Raw genomic sequence first — 14,565 nt, forward strand, 5'->3', positions numbered from 1 at the left:
TAGGTGAAGKTGTTGCGAATAGTACGCTCAGTAGACCAATTATGTCAACCATAAATTGAGCGAACCCGCGAAACACATTCCTTGCAGAACGTGAATTGTCGTAATAAAGTTAAATGACGTTGTTTAGACGTAAGTTCATGAACGAAATGCCAAGCGATACGGAACAAAAATTACGAGACATGATCTGTCAAAAAAGGCTATTGAAAATTGTAACTCTACTTGGATCACCCGTTACAACAAAAAAATTAAAAACTTAGGTAAATCATGCAACAGGTGAATACGCGGATGGTTTACAACAGCTTCGCGTAATGTGTCCATTTCACATTCACCAATTACAACTTTTAACATCTTTTAAAGCCAAAATAGTTATTTGGATGTTGGTTTTGTGTTGATATATGTATGTACATATCATATCTACCAAAATATATATAATTGTACAATATACAAATTTAATTCCTCAGTTTTTCATATTATTTTATATTATATTAGTAAAGAAGCAATTTTAATCTTTTCATTATAGCCTGAACAGAATATATTAAGTTTGCAAGAGAGAACTTTACTTTTCAATTGCCTACTTAGTCCAAGTAGTAGTGTTACAGCGTTGGATTTCAAGGCTGATAATGTTGTTGGTATTGATACTGGTTACAAGATAGACGAAATTATCTACGACTTCAATATTATGACTGTCAACTGTGACGTATGATCCACGTCGCGAATGCGATGACTGATTCGCTTACTTATCCAGTGCGGAGAACGCAGAACTAACGGCGAGGTTGTTGAGGCTAATGGTGTCAATATCATCAGCGTATGCCAGCAGCTGTACACTTTTATAGAATATTGCACCTTCTCTATTTAGCTCTGCATCTCGTATTATTTAATCCAGCAATATATTAAAGAAGTCACACGATAGAAAGTCTATAGCATATACATATGTATGTAACTGCGGTACAAACTGACCGATCACCATCAAGTACTGTATAGATTTGTTTATTTGTGGAGGGTATTACAACTTGAATGCAACTGAAGTTAACGTAAATTTAAGCAATTTTCAATACTTTTATTCTTTTCAATCGCCAAGCAGTTTTACAAAATATGGTTGGGACAAAAGAAAGAAGAAAAAAGTTTGGAGGTGTATAATTTAATGTAATACGATAAAAAGATGGATTCGTATTGTTATATATACACTTATGTATGTATGTACAAATTAATAAGTATATATATTAATTTTTCAAAGCAATTTTTAGTACGCAAATACTATTTGTTCCGTCCAAATTTCAAGAATAAAATCTATTAAGCCGATGAACATTTTCTGTAATTTCATACAAATTTTTAATGAATAAATTTTTGTGAATCATAAAATGAATGAATGATTGCATACTACTAATAGTACAAAACTAAAGGGCAACGGGCAAATTGTAAAAGCTTAAATATATGCAATTCTTTTGGCACTTTTGTAATCTCTCCATAATACGTAAAAACCAGATTATTGCTCGTCTATTTCTTCAATTCGCGCCGCCTCTTGGAACACATCCGGCACCACGGCATCGACCGACTTTTCAATAAGATTGTAGCGCTCTGCTGCTGTTAAACACTGTTGTGCGATTTCGCGAGCTTTATTACGCGTGTCATCTGGCAACTGTGACAAACCGCTAAGAAGTTCCATAATATCTGTTTCGAAAAGCTTCTTTGCAATATCCTCGCCTGCATTGATCATATTTAATACAACTACCACGCCACGATGTTGGACATCGGGACTTGGATTGGCAATTAACGTATGCAAAACCTGTAGCCAAGAACTAATTTCTAATATTTTTACGCAGCATACTTTAGAAATTGACGTTAACATAGCTAGCGCCCCAGCACAAGCTTTTGCAGTATCCTCATCTTCCTCTTCACATAACAATGCAAGAAACTTGACACGATCATTAGGTTTTTCAAACATTTTCACAACCTCATCTGACATAACCATATTGCAGATGCATTGTGCCGCTGCCCGCTTTAGGTATAAGTGATCTTCCATCAGGTAAATTTCGATTTTCGAAACGCCCTGTTCCTTCACTATACGTTGCCTTACACTCTCATTCATCGCTGCCAAATTTGTTAGCGCCATAAGTGATTCAAAGTTCTCCAATGCGGTACAATCTTGTGCCAGTAAATTCAACAGTGGTCTTATAACATCCAAACTGCGTTGCCCAGCAAATGCTACCTCAGGATTGATTGTAATACCGATGCGCGCTAACGCTTGTGAAGCTTGACGTTTTCCTTTTTCTGTACCCTCTAATGCCATTCGCAACAATGCTTTGACTCCCCCGTCCTGCACAACCTTACCACGTAGCTCTTGTAAACCACATACAGCGTTTAGTACCCGGGCAATTAGCTCCTGAGAGTTGTGACTCTCAGTTTTAGCAAGTGCACACAATGCCCCGGTTATACCTTCATTAGCAAGAATAGTAATACGTTTATTTACAAAGTCCGTATCATCCAATTCATGTTCTTCTGGTATATGATGCTTGGCGAATTTTGCTAGTTCTATCATCTCTTCCAACATCTCCTGCTTCTCATAGGCATTAACGAGATTAACAAATGTGGTGACGACTCCATAAAGACAGGACTGATCACCGGATCGGGCCAAATCAATGAGAGCATGAATGGCCGGTTTATCCTCTATCAGTTTCTCTTTTACTTCAGCATCGAGAGTAAGGTAGGCCAGCCCATCAGCCGCCCAACGGCGAATATCCCGATCCTTACCAGGTTTGATTAAGAAACGACGGCACGCTTCGGCTAATTTACTTGTAGCTCCATCAGCAAACGGTCGTATGGCAGCATCTTGGCCCCCGTAACTGCCAAGTTTGCATAGACCAACTAACGCACGCACACGTATATTGTCGTTTTTACATTTATACAGGCTTTTCAATATATCTACACCTTGAGCGCATAATGCTTTTGCTTTGTCTTTTTTAGAAGCTGCAGCTACTATACATTCGCAAGCAACTCGTTGTTGCAACTCATCATCAGTTGTGGCCATGGCCAAAATCATTTGTAAAATGCCTTCTCTTGCTATAATTTGATTCCCCACATCTAATGGACCGGACAACAAAGAAGTAATGGCAACAGTTACCCGAATTTTTGATTCCATATCAGGATCTAAAAGTTTATCTTTAACATATTCATCAATCTGATCAGAATAACGCTTTCTTGCTTCATCATAGTACATGTTCTCGAAAATTCGAGCCATGCACACCGAAGCAATTGTACGCGAGGATGGTGTTATCTCCATGGCACTTTCGTATTTGTATTCCTCCAACTCGGAGCATACATCCAATAGTCGATGTAATCCACGAATTTCAACTAACCTCTCCGCCCATTCTAAGGCTGTATAGTGAATATTCCGCGTTAATAACTCGATGATAGCATCACGTGCCGGCCCGGAAATAGTCCGATCAGTTATGGTATAAACCAAGCAAGTAAGGAGTGTATCAATTTCTTTTTTATTCTGCTCACAAAGTTCTTTTTTTGGCTTGCTTTCTGGCTTGTTTTCCATACCCGACAATGAATTAATAATGGCTTGTAAACAGTATTGGGCGGCCGTAACACGTTCTTCGTGCCTATGATCTAAGACATGTAGGAACCATGGTACACCCAATTCTCTCAATACTGCCTTTGTTCGATCCACAGATCCTACACATAATTCACCAACGACGCGAATTAGATTGCAATATATTTCAGGATCCTTTTCTATTTTGGTAATTGTAGAAATTTTCGTAATACATCCAGCATTAAACATCATGTGTGCGCCGACCTCTTCTTTAGCCAAAACTAAYAAATTATTGGCGCCCGAACGACGTTTATCTGAAGGAGTTCCCATGTCAAAAGTGATATCCATCATTTGATTGACCTAAAATATTTTATTAATTTCAATTCATTTCTGTATTATATTATATGCAAAATATATGTACCTTAGTTGAAGTTTTTGCATTTTGTGCCAAGCGCTCCTGCACTATTTGGTGTAAGCGTTCCAACATCGGTTGTACCGATTTATTAGTAGGATCTTCTTTGAACAAATCAGTAGCATCTTTGTACGCCTCCTCAAATTTCTGCAAGGCTTCATAGGCCTGCGCACGTCGAAACAAAGCTTTTGGATCTTTTGGTGAAATTCGTAAAGACTCGGTGCAATCATTGAGAGCATCTTTATATTTCTCTAGTTTTAAGTACGCAGCAGCTCGATTTTTATAAAAAATGGGTAACTCCTTATGCTTTTCACCAGCTGCTATAGCCTTTGTATAACATGAAACAGCCTCCTCCCATCTTTCAGATTTGAAAGCGTTATTGCCCTCATCTTTGTAGTTAACAGCTTCTATTTCGCCTTCAACAGTCATTATTCAAATTTTGTAATTATTCAAACTTCCAGATACAATTTTAATTAAATTTAAATAAAGTATATAAATAAAATATTATTATGTCACGCCTATTTTTCAATATTCAATTTTTTTCTTCCATCTGCTGTCTTGCTGGCCACTTTTATAAGGTTGAGTGGCACATGAATAATTTTAGATTTTCTGACTGTAGAATATTCTCGATAACATTCTATGTTGCTCGCGTAAAATTGACAGTTTTCCCGAATCTGCATGAAAACTCAGAAAAGCTCATTCACAAAATTTCATGCTCAAATGCCTTGTTTTACAAACCAATAAAAAATCTATTAATAAATTTCTTCGACATTTTCCTCTTCTTTTTATTTTCGTTTGTTTTCAACACAGTTTTTAATTCTATTCGGTTTTRCTTTGACACTTCATCGCATTACTCACAGAGAACGTATAATATTATACTCACTCATTCCCTTCTTTAATTTTAGAGAACGATAAAGAAAAATGTTTAAATGACAGCAGTATTACTTCAGCTATAATATGTACTTTGTCAAAAATTCACAAAATCCCTTGAACGTAACATAATGATATAATCATAATAAAAACAACTCCAAAAAATCAGAGAAAGTGCAGCCCACTCGGTGGATCGTGCAATGTATAACACCAAGTGTCAGTTAATATTTCGCAGCTTCTTACCGACGCATATTTTTAATAACATTGGTAATGTGCAGTATATTTGTACAAGTTCTCCGTGGAGAAGCACTAATTATTATGAAGCTCTTGGAATAACACAGAGCTCGACACAGAATGAAATCAAATCAGCATATTATAAACTTTCCATGCAATATCATCCTGACAAAAATAAAGGATGTGAAATATCTGCAAAAAAGTTTCGTGWAATTTCGCAGGCATATGAAGTACTTGGTAACTACCGACTTAGAAGATTATATGATAAAGGTATACACATAGTTTCATTAAAAAGTTGTAAATTTAATCCATTTTAATTTTACAGGTGTTATACATACAGCGGGAGCTACATATAAAAGGCCAACAGAATATGAGCCAGAAGTAGAAGATGATCCAGAAACGAAGTTTTACAAATCTCGTTTTAAAAAATCGCAAGTTGCGGATGAAATGGGACGAACCCCTATATATGATTTTGATGAATGGTCCCGCGCCCATTACGGAAAATCCTTCCAAAAACGAAAAGATGCTAAAGTACGGTTTGATCGAAAGCAAGCACAACGCCGCGACCATGCGTTTGCTTTACAAAACGAAATGGTACTCTTCGGTTTTGTTTTCATAGTTGTGGCAATGTACGCAATATTCTACACCGAATCGTCACTAGATGCGCCAAAAGAGCGATCCATTCAAGCTTCTTCGCAGCGAAACATTGGTACCAAATCGCCTCCGGCCGAAACGTAGTTGTGATAAAGAAAGGTTTAAGGGGAAATGTTGAATTTTTTATTGTATGTTTTAAAGATTTTGTTATTATTATAAACGAAGAATTGTAAAGAAAAGGTTGCTACGTTAAACAAATTGTAATGTAAATAATAGCTTTCGAACTAAAATTTTCCACTACGTTTTCGTCCCGTATATTTTGTATCTGGTCGGGTGTCACGGCCTTGGCGTCGCCTACGTTCTTTCTTAGCTAATATCCATTCTCTTGATTTTTTCATCGGTTTACCTCGAGCTTCTCGACACATATCACGCTTTTTAATATAATTTATTCGTTTTTCTTCTTCCTCCGATCCTTAAATTTAAAATTAACATTAGATTCTAAATTTTCGACATCACAACGCTGACTTACCTAACGCTTTTGGCATCGGTGTAGTACCACCCGTCATCAAAACTAAAAAATACTTCTTTGCTTTGGTGGAATTGGGATAATCAACCACTAAGCCACCATAGAATCCAGCTTTCATAGCTTGTGAGGTGACCATTTCAATTTGGTCTGCATTTTCCGGGTAAAATTGAAATACAGCACGAGCTGTACGAGTCAAACAGGAGAATAAAGTTGAAAAGAATTTATATAATCTTTTATGGGGATTATGTGTACTTTTATCCGCATTACACAACCATTGCAAAGCAGATATTGATATGGCACCGTCGAAGGTACCAGGCCTAAATGGCATACCGTCTCCCATGTCTGCCAACACAAGATCTCCAGCTACATCACGTTCAACAGCTATATCTAACATTGACTTAGATATGTCAACACCTACCCAAATGTGCTCATTGTCCTCCAACACACTTCCTGATAAACCAGAGCCACAACCAATATCCAATATCAGACACTGCTCATCTTCATTTAGGGTAAGTAATTCATAGGCTCTCTCTGCCATCTCAAATTGAATTTCTATTATCCGTGTGCTTTAAGAAATAGTAAATTTACGATTACAGGAATATATATTTAATATAATAATGCAGGAGTAACCTACTTGGTAGAGTATTTTTTGGCTTCATTATCATTGTAGAACTGCAAAAATTAGGAAAAAGTTAGTACCCAGTTTAGAGGAATTACGAAATCTTCTTACAATCTCAGGCGGTGCCAAATGTTCAGGCCTCCTTGCCATATTTGTAATTGATTATTGTTACAATAAGATAGAGAGTTCTACTATTTCACTTATATTTCCTGTGACGAACTATATGCCAACTTTATTTTGTTTTCAAATATGACATGCACGTGGATATGTCGGCAAGGCTATACGAATTTGTCAAATTCTTCTAGTTTTCTTTTTATTCAATATTTATTGTTTTGATTATTTATTAAAACAGCTGTTATTAAGCACGGTGTGCAGTGTGATTATGCAAGTTTTGTTTTGATTTCATTTTCTTATAACATAAGAATTATTAGCATTTCTAATTGAAAGTCTGTATAATTAATAAAGATAAACTTTGCAAGTGAGGAAGGATTAAGAAATGGCTTTTGCATTGAGAAAGTGTATTAATCCTAKGCGACACGGGTAAAAATGAATTAACTACAGTACTATTTCACTTATTTGAAATTTTTTAGAAAAATATTTGCATTCACGCGTAACACATTGCAAAACTTATCTTCAATGACAGCTGATGTTAACTCGAAAGTCGCCTCTGAAGATTCAAAGACTCCTTCAGGCGATGCGGAGCTAGTGATAAGCAATTCGTGTACTAAACGGCTACAGGAAATATCAGAAAATGGTAAAGCATTCCTACGTATCACTGTAGAAGGTGGAGGTTGCTCTGGTTTTCAATATAAATTTGATTTGGACACGAAATTGAAAAGTGATGATCTTGTTTTCGGCGAGGAAAATGCAAAAGTTGTCATTGATAATGTATCTTTAGAATACTGTTCTGGTGCTACTGTCGACTATCATACGGAATTAATCAGATCTGGTTTTCGAATAATAGCTAATCCACAAGCGGAGCACGGTTGTTCATGCGGCTCTTCTTTTTCTATCAAATTGGATTAGAAATAACTATAAAAATATCGATGATAAATTGAGTTTTATTATGCTTTCATAAATTTCATATATATTGCCATTTATCAGTTGTTATAAATGTTACAAAGTTACACATATAGTAATATAAATTATTCCGCTTGTTATTAAATACATGTTTCTTTTTTAATTTACAAAGTTTTAAAGGATACACAAAATTTTACATATTTTAAGTTACTTGCACAATGTGTACATATTCAGAAATTGTTTCAGTGATCGATAGTTGTCACTGCATAAACTTTCAAGATATTTAAACGATCAACAATTACCGTGTACTAAGTTAATTAAAATACAATCTTATATACTTGCGCACGTTACAATTTTGAAGAACGGTATCTACCTTCGAAAAGTTTACAATTATTGTTTATCCTTTGAACGGTGTTTATTTGTGAGTTATATTAGCCACGTGCCAAACAGTTTCAAATAAATTTCTTCTACTTTGAAGCGGCTAGTTGCTCACTTAAGCTAATTACCTGTTCCGTAAGCACACTGATTTGTTCTTCATAATTAATGCGAGTGGTAGCCTAATTGAAAACAATAATTAATTCATAGATATTTCTTTAAATATTTTCTATTATTACCAAATCCTCCTCTAGAATTTTTAATGCCTGATTTATGCTTCCTATTTGCTCATCCTTTGAATTTAACTCATGCGTCGCATTTTCCAAACATATTTGAAAATGTTCCACTTCCGTTTCGTATGAAAACATTCGAGATTCAGCCAAGTACTTAGATTTCAAAAGATGTTCAAATTTTTTACTAAAACTGTTATAAAGAATTTCTTCTTTTGTGGGCGGTAATGTCGGTTCCTTATATGAGTCGCGTGAGCTATTATTTATAAATTTTGTAAATTAAGACGCGCACATATACATATAAGAAACTTATTATTTTTTTGTATTCAACAAGTTTTGTATACCTTTTTGCTTCCGCTGAGCCAGATTTTACTATTAAACCAGCTGCTGTACTGCTACAGCTACAATTGCTATACTCTGGAATACAAGCAGACGAGCATGTAATATTATTGTCATACAACCCATTTTTTGTCTCATTTAAAGTTGTAGCTTCATTGATTTTTAAAATTTCATATTGTGTCCGCCAGTGAACCATTTCTTTTTCCAGACTGCAAATGCGTTCTTCAGCTGTTGGTACTGATGCTGTAGATAATGTTGATTGATCATGTTGTTGCGCAGCAACATGAAATGGTGTATGATCACTACCAGAAGCACTCAGAGCATCTTCACTACCCAACTGAAAGAATATATATTATCAGTTACATAAATACAAACACTTCTCGCTTTTACCATACTAATCGCGTCAACGAGCTTACTTTCGAGCTCTGTGTTTCTCTTTTGCAATACTTCGAAATCTCTGCGGAAATGCTTTTCTGACTCTGTGAATTCTATGTTTCGCTTTTCTAACATTTTTTGCAAATCCAGCAAACGTTCACCCTGAATTTGAAGCTCATGTTCCTTGTCGTCAACCTTGAATGAAAAATACTATATATTTCATATCATTTATATATAATGTAAAAGACCCTAAGATAACCATTGTAGTTAGTTCTGCATTTTCCATGATTTTCTTCTGAAGTTCTTCGAAAATTAGAGCGTCTTGTCCCACATCCCTTTCCCCAACTGCTCCAGGAAGATCCCCTTTTCCAGTTACTGTATGTTTTCGTACATATTCATTATCAGTTTTAATACGTCCCTCTCTCTTTGCAATTTCATCTTGAAGGGCCGCAACTCTGTGCTCTAGTTGCCTATTACGAAAACCTAATGAATCGACTTCCTGCTCAGATCGACGGAGCGCGGTTTCACTTTGTCGTAGTTGTTCACGTAAACTTTCTCCTTTTGATTGTTCATCCAAAACAGCATTTCGAAGTACAGCTGCCCTGGCTCGTAGCTTCAGTAAATAAAGTAAAAATATAAATTAGTTTAGTTAAAATAATTATTTTGGCACAGGGGCGTACCTTTGAGTATTCACTAGCAAGCTTTTGATATTTTTTATGTTGGGCCTCCGTTATTTCTGAACTACCATCCATTCTACTGAGCATGGTTAATGACAATATCGCACCCCGATTTTTTACGTTAGATCTTTTCTCTTGCACTTTTTCTATGATATTACTCCTTTAATGATCTTTGTGAAACGAAATTTATCCATAATTTCCAGAAACATTAGATTTGTAATATTTCATTCCTTTCTACCAGAATATCGTTAATATCTATAACGCGCGGATATCTCAGTAAAATATTTATTCGAAAAATAAAGTTATTCTAATTATTACAATTCTTCCCTGATATAATGTATTTTATTTAATTCGTTTGGAGCTAATTTATGTTTGCAGTCAACTAAGATCACCATATTCATTTTTCTTATCTTAGTTCAAGCCTATTGTGAACTATCCATTACATTAAAATGCAATTTGACATTTCTATAAAAATTGACGTTTCTTCACTGAAAGCTGCCGATTATTTTACAATCATAAACAAAAATTTACCGCAAAAACTTATTGATATAATTCTCAATATAAGAAATGTCAGCGGGATCAGTAGACTTAAGCTCATATCGCGATCAACATTTTAAAGTAAGTATTTAAAAAATTATATTATTGTTGTGTATAGAATGTTTAACTTTTTCACTCGTTTGTAGGGCTCACGGTCTGATCAAGAGCGTTCACTCCGTGAATCGTGTACATTGTATGTGGGGAATTTGTCATTTTACACAACCGAAGAACAAATTCACGAATTATTTTCCCGTTGCGGTGAAGTGAGACGTATAGTGATGGGTTTAGATAAATACAAAAAAACACCTTGCGGATTCTGTTTTGTAGAATATTATGTACGTACAGACGCAGAAATGGCCATGCGGTAAGTAAAATAATTGAATACTAGAAACATTTAACAAAATGATTTCTTATATTAGATACGTAAACGGAACACGACTAGATGATCGCTTAATACGAGTTGATTGGGATGCAGGCTTTATTGAGGGGCGTCAGTATGGTCGCGGCAAAACTGGTGGACAAGTGCGAGATGAATACCGAACAGACTATGATGCCGGACGAGGAGGTTATGGCAAATTGTTGCAGCAAAAAATTGCACCAAACACCGACAATCGTTAATTTTGTGGTATTTTACCTTTAACTTTAGGATTTATACGTAATATACAATATAAACAAAAAATTTTATAACTCTTTTTTGCCTCCGCTTAAAGATGGACCTTTCTTAAGCCTCTTATGGCGTTTATTTTCCTTTTTCTTTTCTTGATGTTTAGACGCTTCATGGTAAGGGTTTATATATTCAGGGCTACGAAATTCTTCGTTGATCTCTTGAAATAAAATTGTCATCAATTTGGCAGTAGATTCATCAATTATGTGTGGAAAAGAGTTAACAAACTCATAACACCAATTCAGCATCAATTTCCATTCTAAATAATGTTTACCAAAAATTCTATAACTTATTTCTGGAAAGTGTATAAGACTTTCGGCAGCTATACAGCAATTTTCCATTACGGTGCTGACTGCATCCTGTAAATTACTATTTTGAGCAAATCCGTCCCGCAAAGGTTCATAGGCATATGATGTCATTGTAATATTACTGTCCCTGATAAGCTATAGTAAGAAATAAAGTTGATGATTACTTGCTGTGTAAATGCAATTTATTTTCTGTTATATTACTTGAAAGATTTTACCATAGGCTAGCTTTAACAGCTTAAAATTTTTTTCATAATTTTCTGATGTGATCATGTTTTTTATTACTGTTTGATGCTCATTACGGCGTTCCTTAAATATCTTTGAATCTGTAGTATATTTTATAATTATTTTAAATCCAAACTATAAAAAATATTTACTTACAAAGACTTGCCGATAGCACCGATTTATTTCCTTCATTTTCCACTCCTTTACCATTTATTGTATGCTTATTGTGCGCAATAATCAAAAAATGTACAAAAATAACAGCTATTGAACGACTTAAGAACAGCATGGTACATCTGTACAAATGATAACATTACTTTTGGAATAGGCTATATAAATACGATGACGCTAACTATTTATCTCCCATTCACAATAATTCTACACGTGAACAAATACCAACTTATCACGTTCTTGGTATAAAATTTAATTCCTTATCACTGTGCTGATTATTTTTAAACTCTTTTCAACTATTTAAAAGTTGATTAAGAATTTTTAAACAATGCAAACTCCCGCGTTGTGAAACTTTTCTTCATTAAACTATAAACAACTACCATTTACACGTATTCCTATGTATGTATATATGTATATTTATTTACGGATCAAGCAACTGCAATATTTTCCCTTGTAACAGTAATATCTTAAACTATACGTCATTTCACATATGTACCTGAACACATATAAAATATTTAATGTTTTCCAATGTTGTTTGCTAAAGAACAGCTTAGCCCAGTGCCATCGGGTTCAACGTTCAATTCCTTCACCTCGCCATTTTCTACAACCATTGAGAAACGTTTTGCACGTAGACCACCCAGCGGTGGTAGGTCAATTGTTAGTTCTAAAGACTTAACAAATAAGCCGGAAGGATCAGCCAACATACGGACTTTACCGGCAGTATTGTGTTCTTTACCCCAAGCGGACATAACAAATGGATCATTTACAGAAACGCAAACGATTTCATTAACGCCTTGATCACTTTTCAACGAATCAGCATTAGACACAAACCCTGGTAAGTGGGTCTGAAAATAAAAGATGTAATGAATTATCGTCAATTGAAGACTTGGGCTTTATACCCACCTTGGAGCAGCCAGGCGTAAATGCACCAGGTACTGCAAAGATTATCACTTTCTTATTTGATGTCAAATCCCCGGTATTTATTTTGTTTGCCGGCGAATCTTCAAAGAGATCTATTGAAGGGAGTTTGTCACCAACCTACAAATACAAAAAAATAGTATCTATATTTAAGAACATACTGTAATGTATTTAACTAGTTTTCGGTAACTGTAAAATAATAGATAGGTCGATATTACCCATGACCTTGAACAAAGAAATCTACAACCGAATTAAGAAATCAATTTTGCATTGGAATGCTTTCTTTTACGGTTGTAATAACATATCATATATAATAAAAAGTTATGTAATAACATAATAAAATATAATAAAATTTTCAAACACTTTAGTAGTCGTTCTAAAAATGTAATTTCTATAACAAACCTTTATTGGAGCCATTTTATTTGCTGACTTTGAAAACGCACGAACCAAATTCCTTGAAAATTGAGGAATGGCAACGGTACAGATACGCGACTGCATTTTAAAGTTTTGTGATATGTTTTCACTTTTCGTCTACTTTGTGTGCTTCGATTCGTAAAATTTCGCCGTGACAGTTGAGTGGAAATTCATCCAGTACTGTGGGGTAGTATTAAAAAAATGTGTTATAAAATATTCGTGGATAGTTCTAAAACCTCTATATGTTACTGAGTATTTATGTTTTAGATGGAATTATCTTATACTGAACAATAATTACGAACTTAACAAAAGAAAAATCACGCTGCTATTATTAATAGGATTATTTATCACACCAAAATCAGTAAATCAATTAAAACTGATAGTCAAATGATAAGTCTAATTTTTTTGTTGTAAAACAAGGAGTGATTTGAAAGGAAATCGCTTGCGCATAGTTCTCCGCATGATGTGTCTGCTTTATTAAAATAAAGTTCAGGGAAGAAGTTTTGTTTCAAGTTATTTTTCGTAATGTTGTTGTAGCGGTAAAGTTTTGCCGAGTTGACAGTCCTTGGCCGGATAAAAATCCGTTTCCGTTCCGGTTACGTAGACCCGACTGTCGTGGGACCGGAGCTATTCGTAATAGTTTGGGCACATTCCTATCGTTGCATGTTTACGTTTTCAAGCTTCTCTACAGAAAAACAATCATAACGGCAATTTTAGACGCGATTATTTTATTATATAATATGGGGGGAAAAAATATGGAAAATACCAACATTTTAAATATTTTTACATCCACCCTGAAAAATTAATCATATGAATTTAAATATAAATTTATCAAATGTATAAGAATTTTATATAAATTTCTACTTCGAAACTCCAACTGTATCGATGGAGTTTTCCAATTTAAACACCTAATAAACTCTCAGATAAACGTTCAATATCGTCTACACTCATTTGTTTTAAATTCGTTTCAAAATCGGTCATAAAAGCAGTAACCAAGTTGTCAGCTTGTGGTTCATTATAGTACTTTCGAAACGATTTCTGTAGGATCTGTGACCATAAAATAAAATTTATTAGTATTATTATTTATTTTACTGTTTTTATCCTTTTACCTCTCGTAATCCTTCTATTCGTGGTCGCATCACTACCAAATTTAGTTTACATCCTTCATGTAAATTTGGATATGCGGACACAGTGTTCTCATCTTTTAACGTACGTCCAAGTAATAACAATTTTTGCTCTGGTAATGGTATATTCAATTTACTTTCAATTTCCTTTTTCATATCTGATATTAAAGTATGCGGCTCGACCTGAAATTAATTTTTCGTTATAAATGAATTGGATTTGCAATAATGGAACTCACGTCTAATGTAACGTCTTGTCCTTTTAAAATCTTTATTGTTATTTGCATGTTTTATCTTAAAATAAAACTAAAATTACTATATATTAGTTACTATTCCACAAAAAGCACTGCAAACATATGATGGGKCCGATGAGAAAAATTTATTGTGAACGAAAAAGTACGACTAAT

General features: G+C 34.6%; 9 protein-coding genes across 9 annotated transcripts; 3 read left to right on the forward strand and 6 right to left on the reverse strand.

Annotated features, from left to right (window-relative positions):
- Window positions 1–1,305: 1,305 nt before the first annotated feature.
- LOC108974377 (protein unc-45 homolog B) lies at window positions 1,306–4,687 on the reverse strand. The gene is made up of 2 exons (XM_018942152.1): window positions 3,957–4,687; window positions 1,306–3,895 (listed from the first exon to the last, which is right to left on the reverse strand). The coding sequence occupies exons 1-2, from the start codon at window positions 4,374–4,376 to the stop codon at window positions 1,484–1,486; spliced, it is 2,832 nt and encodes a 943-aa protein (XP_018797697.1). The 5' UTR covers window positions 4,377–4,687; the 3' UTR covers window positions 1,306–1,483.
- A 167-nt stretch (window positions 4,688–4,854) lies between these two features.
- Window positions 4,855–5,918, forward strand: LOC108974380 (dnaJ homolog subfamily C member 30). The gene is made up of 2 exons (XM_018942155.1): window positions 4,855–5,321; window positions 5,377–5,918. Exons 1-2 carry the CDS (start codon window positions 5,018–5,020, stop codon window positions 5,787–5,789), a joined length of 717 nt encoding a protein of 238 aa, XP_018797700.1. The 5' UTR covers window positions 4,855–5,017; the 3' UTR covers window positions 5,790–5,918.
- LOC108974379 (probable 18S rRNA (guanine-N(7))-methyltransferase) lies at window positions 5,806–7,057 on the reverse strand. The gene is made up of 4 exons (XM_018942154.1): window positions 6,902–7,057; window positions 6,806–6,843; window positions 6,175–6,737; window positions 5,806–6,117 (listed from the first exon to the last, which is right to left on the reverse strand). The coding sequence occupies exons 1-4, from the start codon at window positions 6,938–6,940 to the stop codon at window positions 5,930–5,932; spliced, it is 828 nt and encodes a 275-aa protein (XP_018797699.1). The 5' UTR covers window positions 6,941–7,057; the 3' UTR covers window positions 5,806–5,929.
- Window positions 7,058–7,164: 107 nt separating this feature from the next.
- Window positions 7,165–7,955, forward strand: LOC108974384 (iron-sulfur cluster assembly 2 homolog, mitochondrial). Its single transcript, XM_018942158.1, has 2 exons — window positions 7,165–7,330; window positions 7,381–7,955. Exons 1-2 carry the CDS (start codon window positions 7,287–7,289, stop codon window positions 7,814–7,816), a joined length of 480 nt encoding a protein of 159 aa, XP_018797703.1. The 5' UTR covers window positions 7,165–7,286; the 3' UTR covers window positions 7,817–7,955.
- A 95-nt stretch (window positions 7,956–8,050) lies between these two features.
- Window positions 8,051–10,210, reverse strand: LOC108974378. Its single transcript, XM_018942153.1, has 6 exons — window positions 9,810–10,210; window positions 9,389–9,742; window positions 9,145–9,339; window positions 8,760–9,091; window positions 8,425–8,671; window positions 8,051–8,367 (listed from the first exon to the last, which is right to left on the reverse strand). The coding sequence occupies exons 1-6, from the start codon at window positions 9,891–9,893 to the stop codon at window positions 8,278–8,280; spliced, it is 1,302 nt and encodes a 433-aa protein (XP_018797698.1). The 5' UTR covers window positions 9,894–10,210; the 3' UTR covers window positions 8,051–8,277.
- A 62-nt stretch (window positions 10,211–10,272) lies between these two features.
- On the forward strand, window positions 10,273–11,027 carry LOC108974385 (nuclear cap-binding protein subunit 2). Its single transcript, XM_018942159.1, has 3 exons — window positions 10,273–10,424; window positions 10,490–10,707; window positions 10,763–11,027. Exons 1-3 carry the CDS (start codon window positions 10,374–10,376, stop codon window positions 10,959–10,961), a joined length of 468 nt encoding a protein of 155 aa, XP_018797704.1. The 5' UTR covers window positions 10,273–10,373; the 3' UTR covers window positions 10,962–11,027.
- On the reverse strand, window positions 10,847–11,998 carry LOC108974381. Its single transcript, XM_018942156.1, has 3 exons — window positions 11,694–11,998; window positions 11,517–11,638; window positions 10,847–11,450 (listed from the first exon to the last, which is right to left on the reverse strand). Exons 1-3 carry the CDS (start codon window positions 11,821–11,823, stop codon window positions 11,025–11,027), a joined length of 678 nt encoding a protein of 225 aa, XP_018797701.1. The 5' UTR covers window positions 11,824–11,998; the 3' UTR covers window positions 10,847–11,024.
- A 99-nt stretch (window positions 11,999–12,097) lies between these two features.
- On the reverse strand, window positions 12,098–13,162 carry LOC108974383 (peroxiredoxin-5, mitochondrial). Its single transcript, XM_018942157.1, has 3 exons — window positions 13,026–13,162; window positions 12,609–12,743; window positions 12,098–12,550 (listed from the first exon to the last, which is right to left on the reverse strand). The coding sequence occupies exons 1-3, from the start codon at window positions 13,119–13,121 to the stop codon at window positions 12,221–12,223; spliced, it is 561 nt and encodes a 186-aa protein (XP_018797702.1). The 5' UTR covers window positions 13,122–13,162; the 3' UTR covers window positions 12,098–12,220.
- Window positions 13,163–13,631: 469 nt separating this feature from the next.
- Window positions 13,632–14,540, reverse strand: LOC108974386 (ubiquitin). Its single transcript, XM_018942161.1, has 3 exons — window positions 14,398–14,540; window positions 14,147–14,344; window positions 13,632–14,084 (listed from the first exon to the last, which is right to left on the reverse strand). The coding sequence occupies exons 1-3, from the start codon at window positions 14,443–14,445 to the stop codon at window positions 13,938–13,940; spliced, it is 393 nt and encodes a 130-aa protein (XP_018797706.1). The 5' UTR covers window positions 14,446–14,540; the 3' UTR covers window positions 13,632–13,937.
- Window positions 14,541–14,565: the final 25 nt, after the last annotated feature.

The sequence above is a fragment of the Bactrocera latifrons genome, unplaced genomic scaffold (assembly GCF_001853355.1).
Source record: "Bactrocera latifrons isolate USDA-ARS-PBARC rearing strain unplaced genomic scaffold, ASM185335v1 scaffold_55, whole genome shotgun sequence".
Lineage (NCBI taxonomy): Eukaryota > Metazoa > Arthropoda > Insecta > Diptera > Tephritidae > Bactrocera > Bactrocera latifrons.

Bases quoted from the DNA above. Each gene is read 5' to 3' on its own strand.
- LOC108974385 (XM_018942159.1), top strand. From the start codon at position 10,374: ATGTCAGCGGGATCAGTAGACTTAAGCTCATATCGCGATCAACATTTT. The intron at 10,425-10,489 runs GTAAGTATTTAA...ACTCGTTTGTAG, and splicing joins ATCGCGATCAACATTTTAAA to GGCTCACGGTCTGATCAAGA. The intron at 10,708-10,762 runs GTAAGTAAAATA...TTCTTATATTAG, and splicing joins GACGCAGAAATGGCCATGCG to ATACGTAAACGGAACACGAC.
- LOC108974383 (XM_018942157.1), bottom strand. From the start codon at position 13,121: ATGCAGTCGCGTATCTGTACCGTTGCCATTCCTCAATTTTCAAGGAAT. The intron at 12,744-13,025 runs GTTTGTTATAGA...TTGTATTTGTAG, and splicing joins ATAAAATGGCTCCAATAAAG to GTTGGTGACAAACTCCCTTC. The intron at 12,551-12,608 runs GTGGGTATAAAG...TTTTATTTTCAG, and splicing joins TTACGCCTGGCTGCTCCAAG to ACCCACTTACCAGGGTTTGT.
- LOC108974379 (XM_018942154.1), bottom strand. From the start codon at position 6,940: ATGGCAAGGAGGCCTGAACATTTGGCACCGCCTGAGATT. The intron at 6,738-6,805 runs GTAGGTTACTCC...TATTTCTTAAAG, and splicing joins GCCAAAAAATACTCTACCAA to CACACGGATAATAGAAATTC. The intron at 6,118-6,174 runs GTAAGTCAGCGT...TTTAAATTTAAG, and splicing joins ACCGATGCCAAAAGCGTTAG to GATCGGAGGAAGAAGAAAAA.
- LOC108974378 (XM_018942153.1), bottom strand. From the start codon at position 9,893: ATGCTCAGTAGAATGGATGGTAGTTCAGAAATAACGGAGGCCCAACAT. The intron at 9,340-9,388 runs GTTATCTTAGGG...TGAAATATATAG, and splicing joins ATGCAGAACTAACTACAATG to TATTTTTCATTCAAGGTTGA. The intron at 8,368-8,424 runs GTAATAATAGAA...GTTTTCAATTAG, and splicing joins AAATTCTAGAGGAGGATTTG to GCTACCACTCGCATTAATTA.
- LOC108974381 (XM_018942156.1), bottom strand. From the start codon at position 11,823: ATGCTGTTCTTAAGTCGTTCAATAGCTGTTATTTTTGTACATTTTTTG. The intron at 11,639-11,693 runs GTAAGTAAATAT...AATATACTACAG, and splicing joins GGTGCTATCGGCAAGTCTTT to ATTCAAAGATATTTAAGGAA. The intron at 11,451-11,516 runs GTAATATAACAG...TTCTTACTATAG, and splicing joins CCTATGGTAAAATCTTTCAA to CTTATCAGGGACAGTAATAT.
- LOC108974386 (XM_018942161.1), bottom strand. From the start codon at position 14,445: ATGCAAATAACAATAAAGATTTTAAAAGGACAAGACGTTACATTAGAC. The intron at 14,345-14,397 runs GTGAGTTCCATT...AATTAATTTCAG, and splicing joins GACAAGACGTTACATTAGAC to GTCGAGCCGCATACTTTAAT. The intron at 14,085-14,146 runs GTAAAAGGATAA...TTATGGTCACAG, and splicing joins GAATAGAAGGATTACGAGAG to ATCCTACAGAAATCGTTTCG.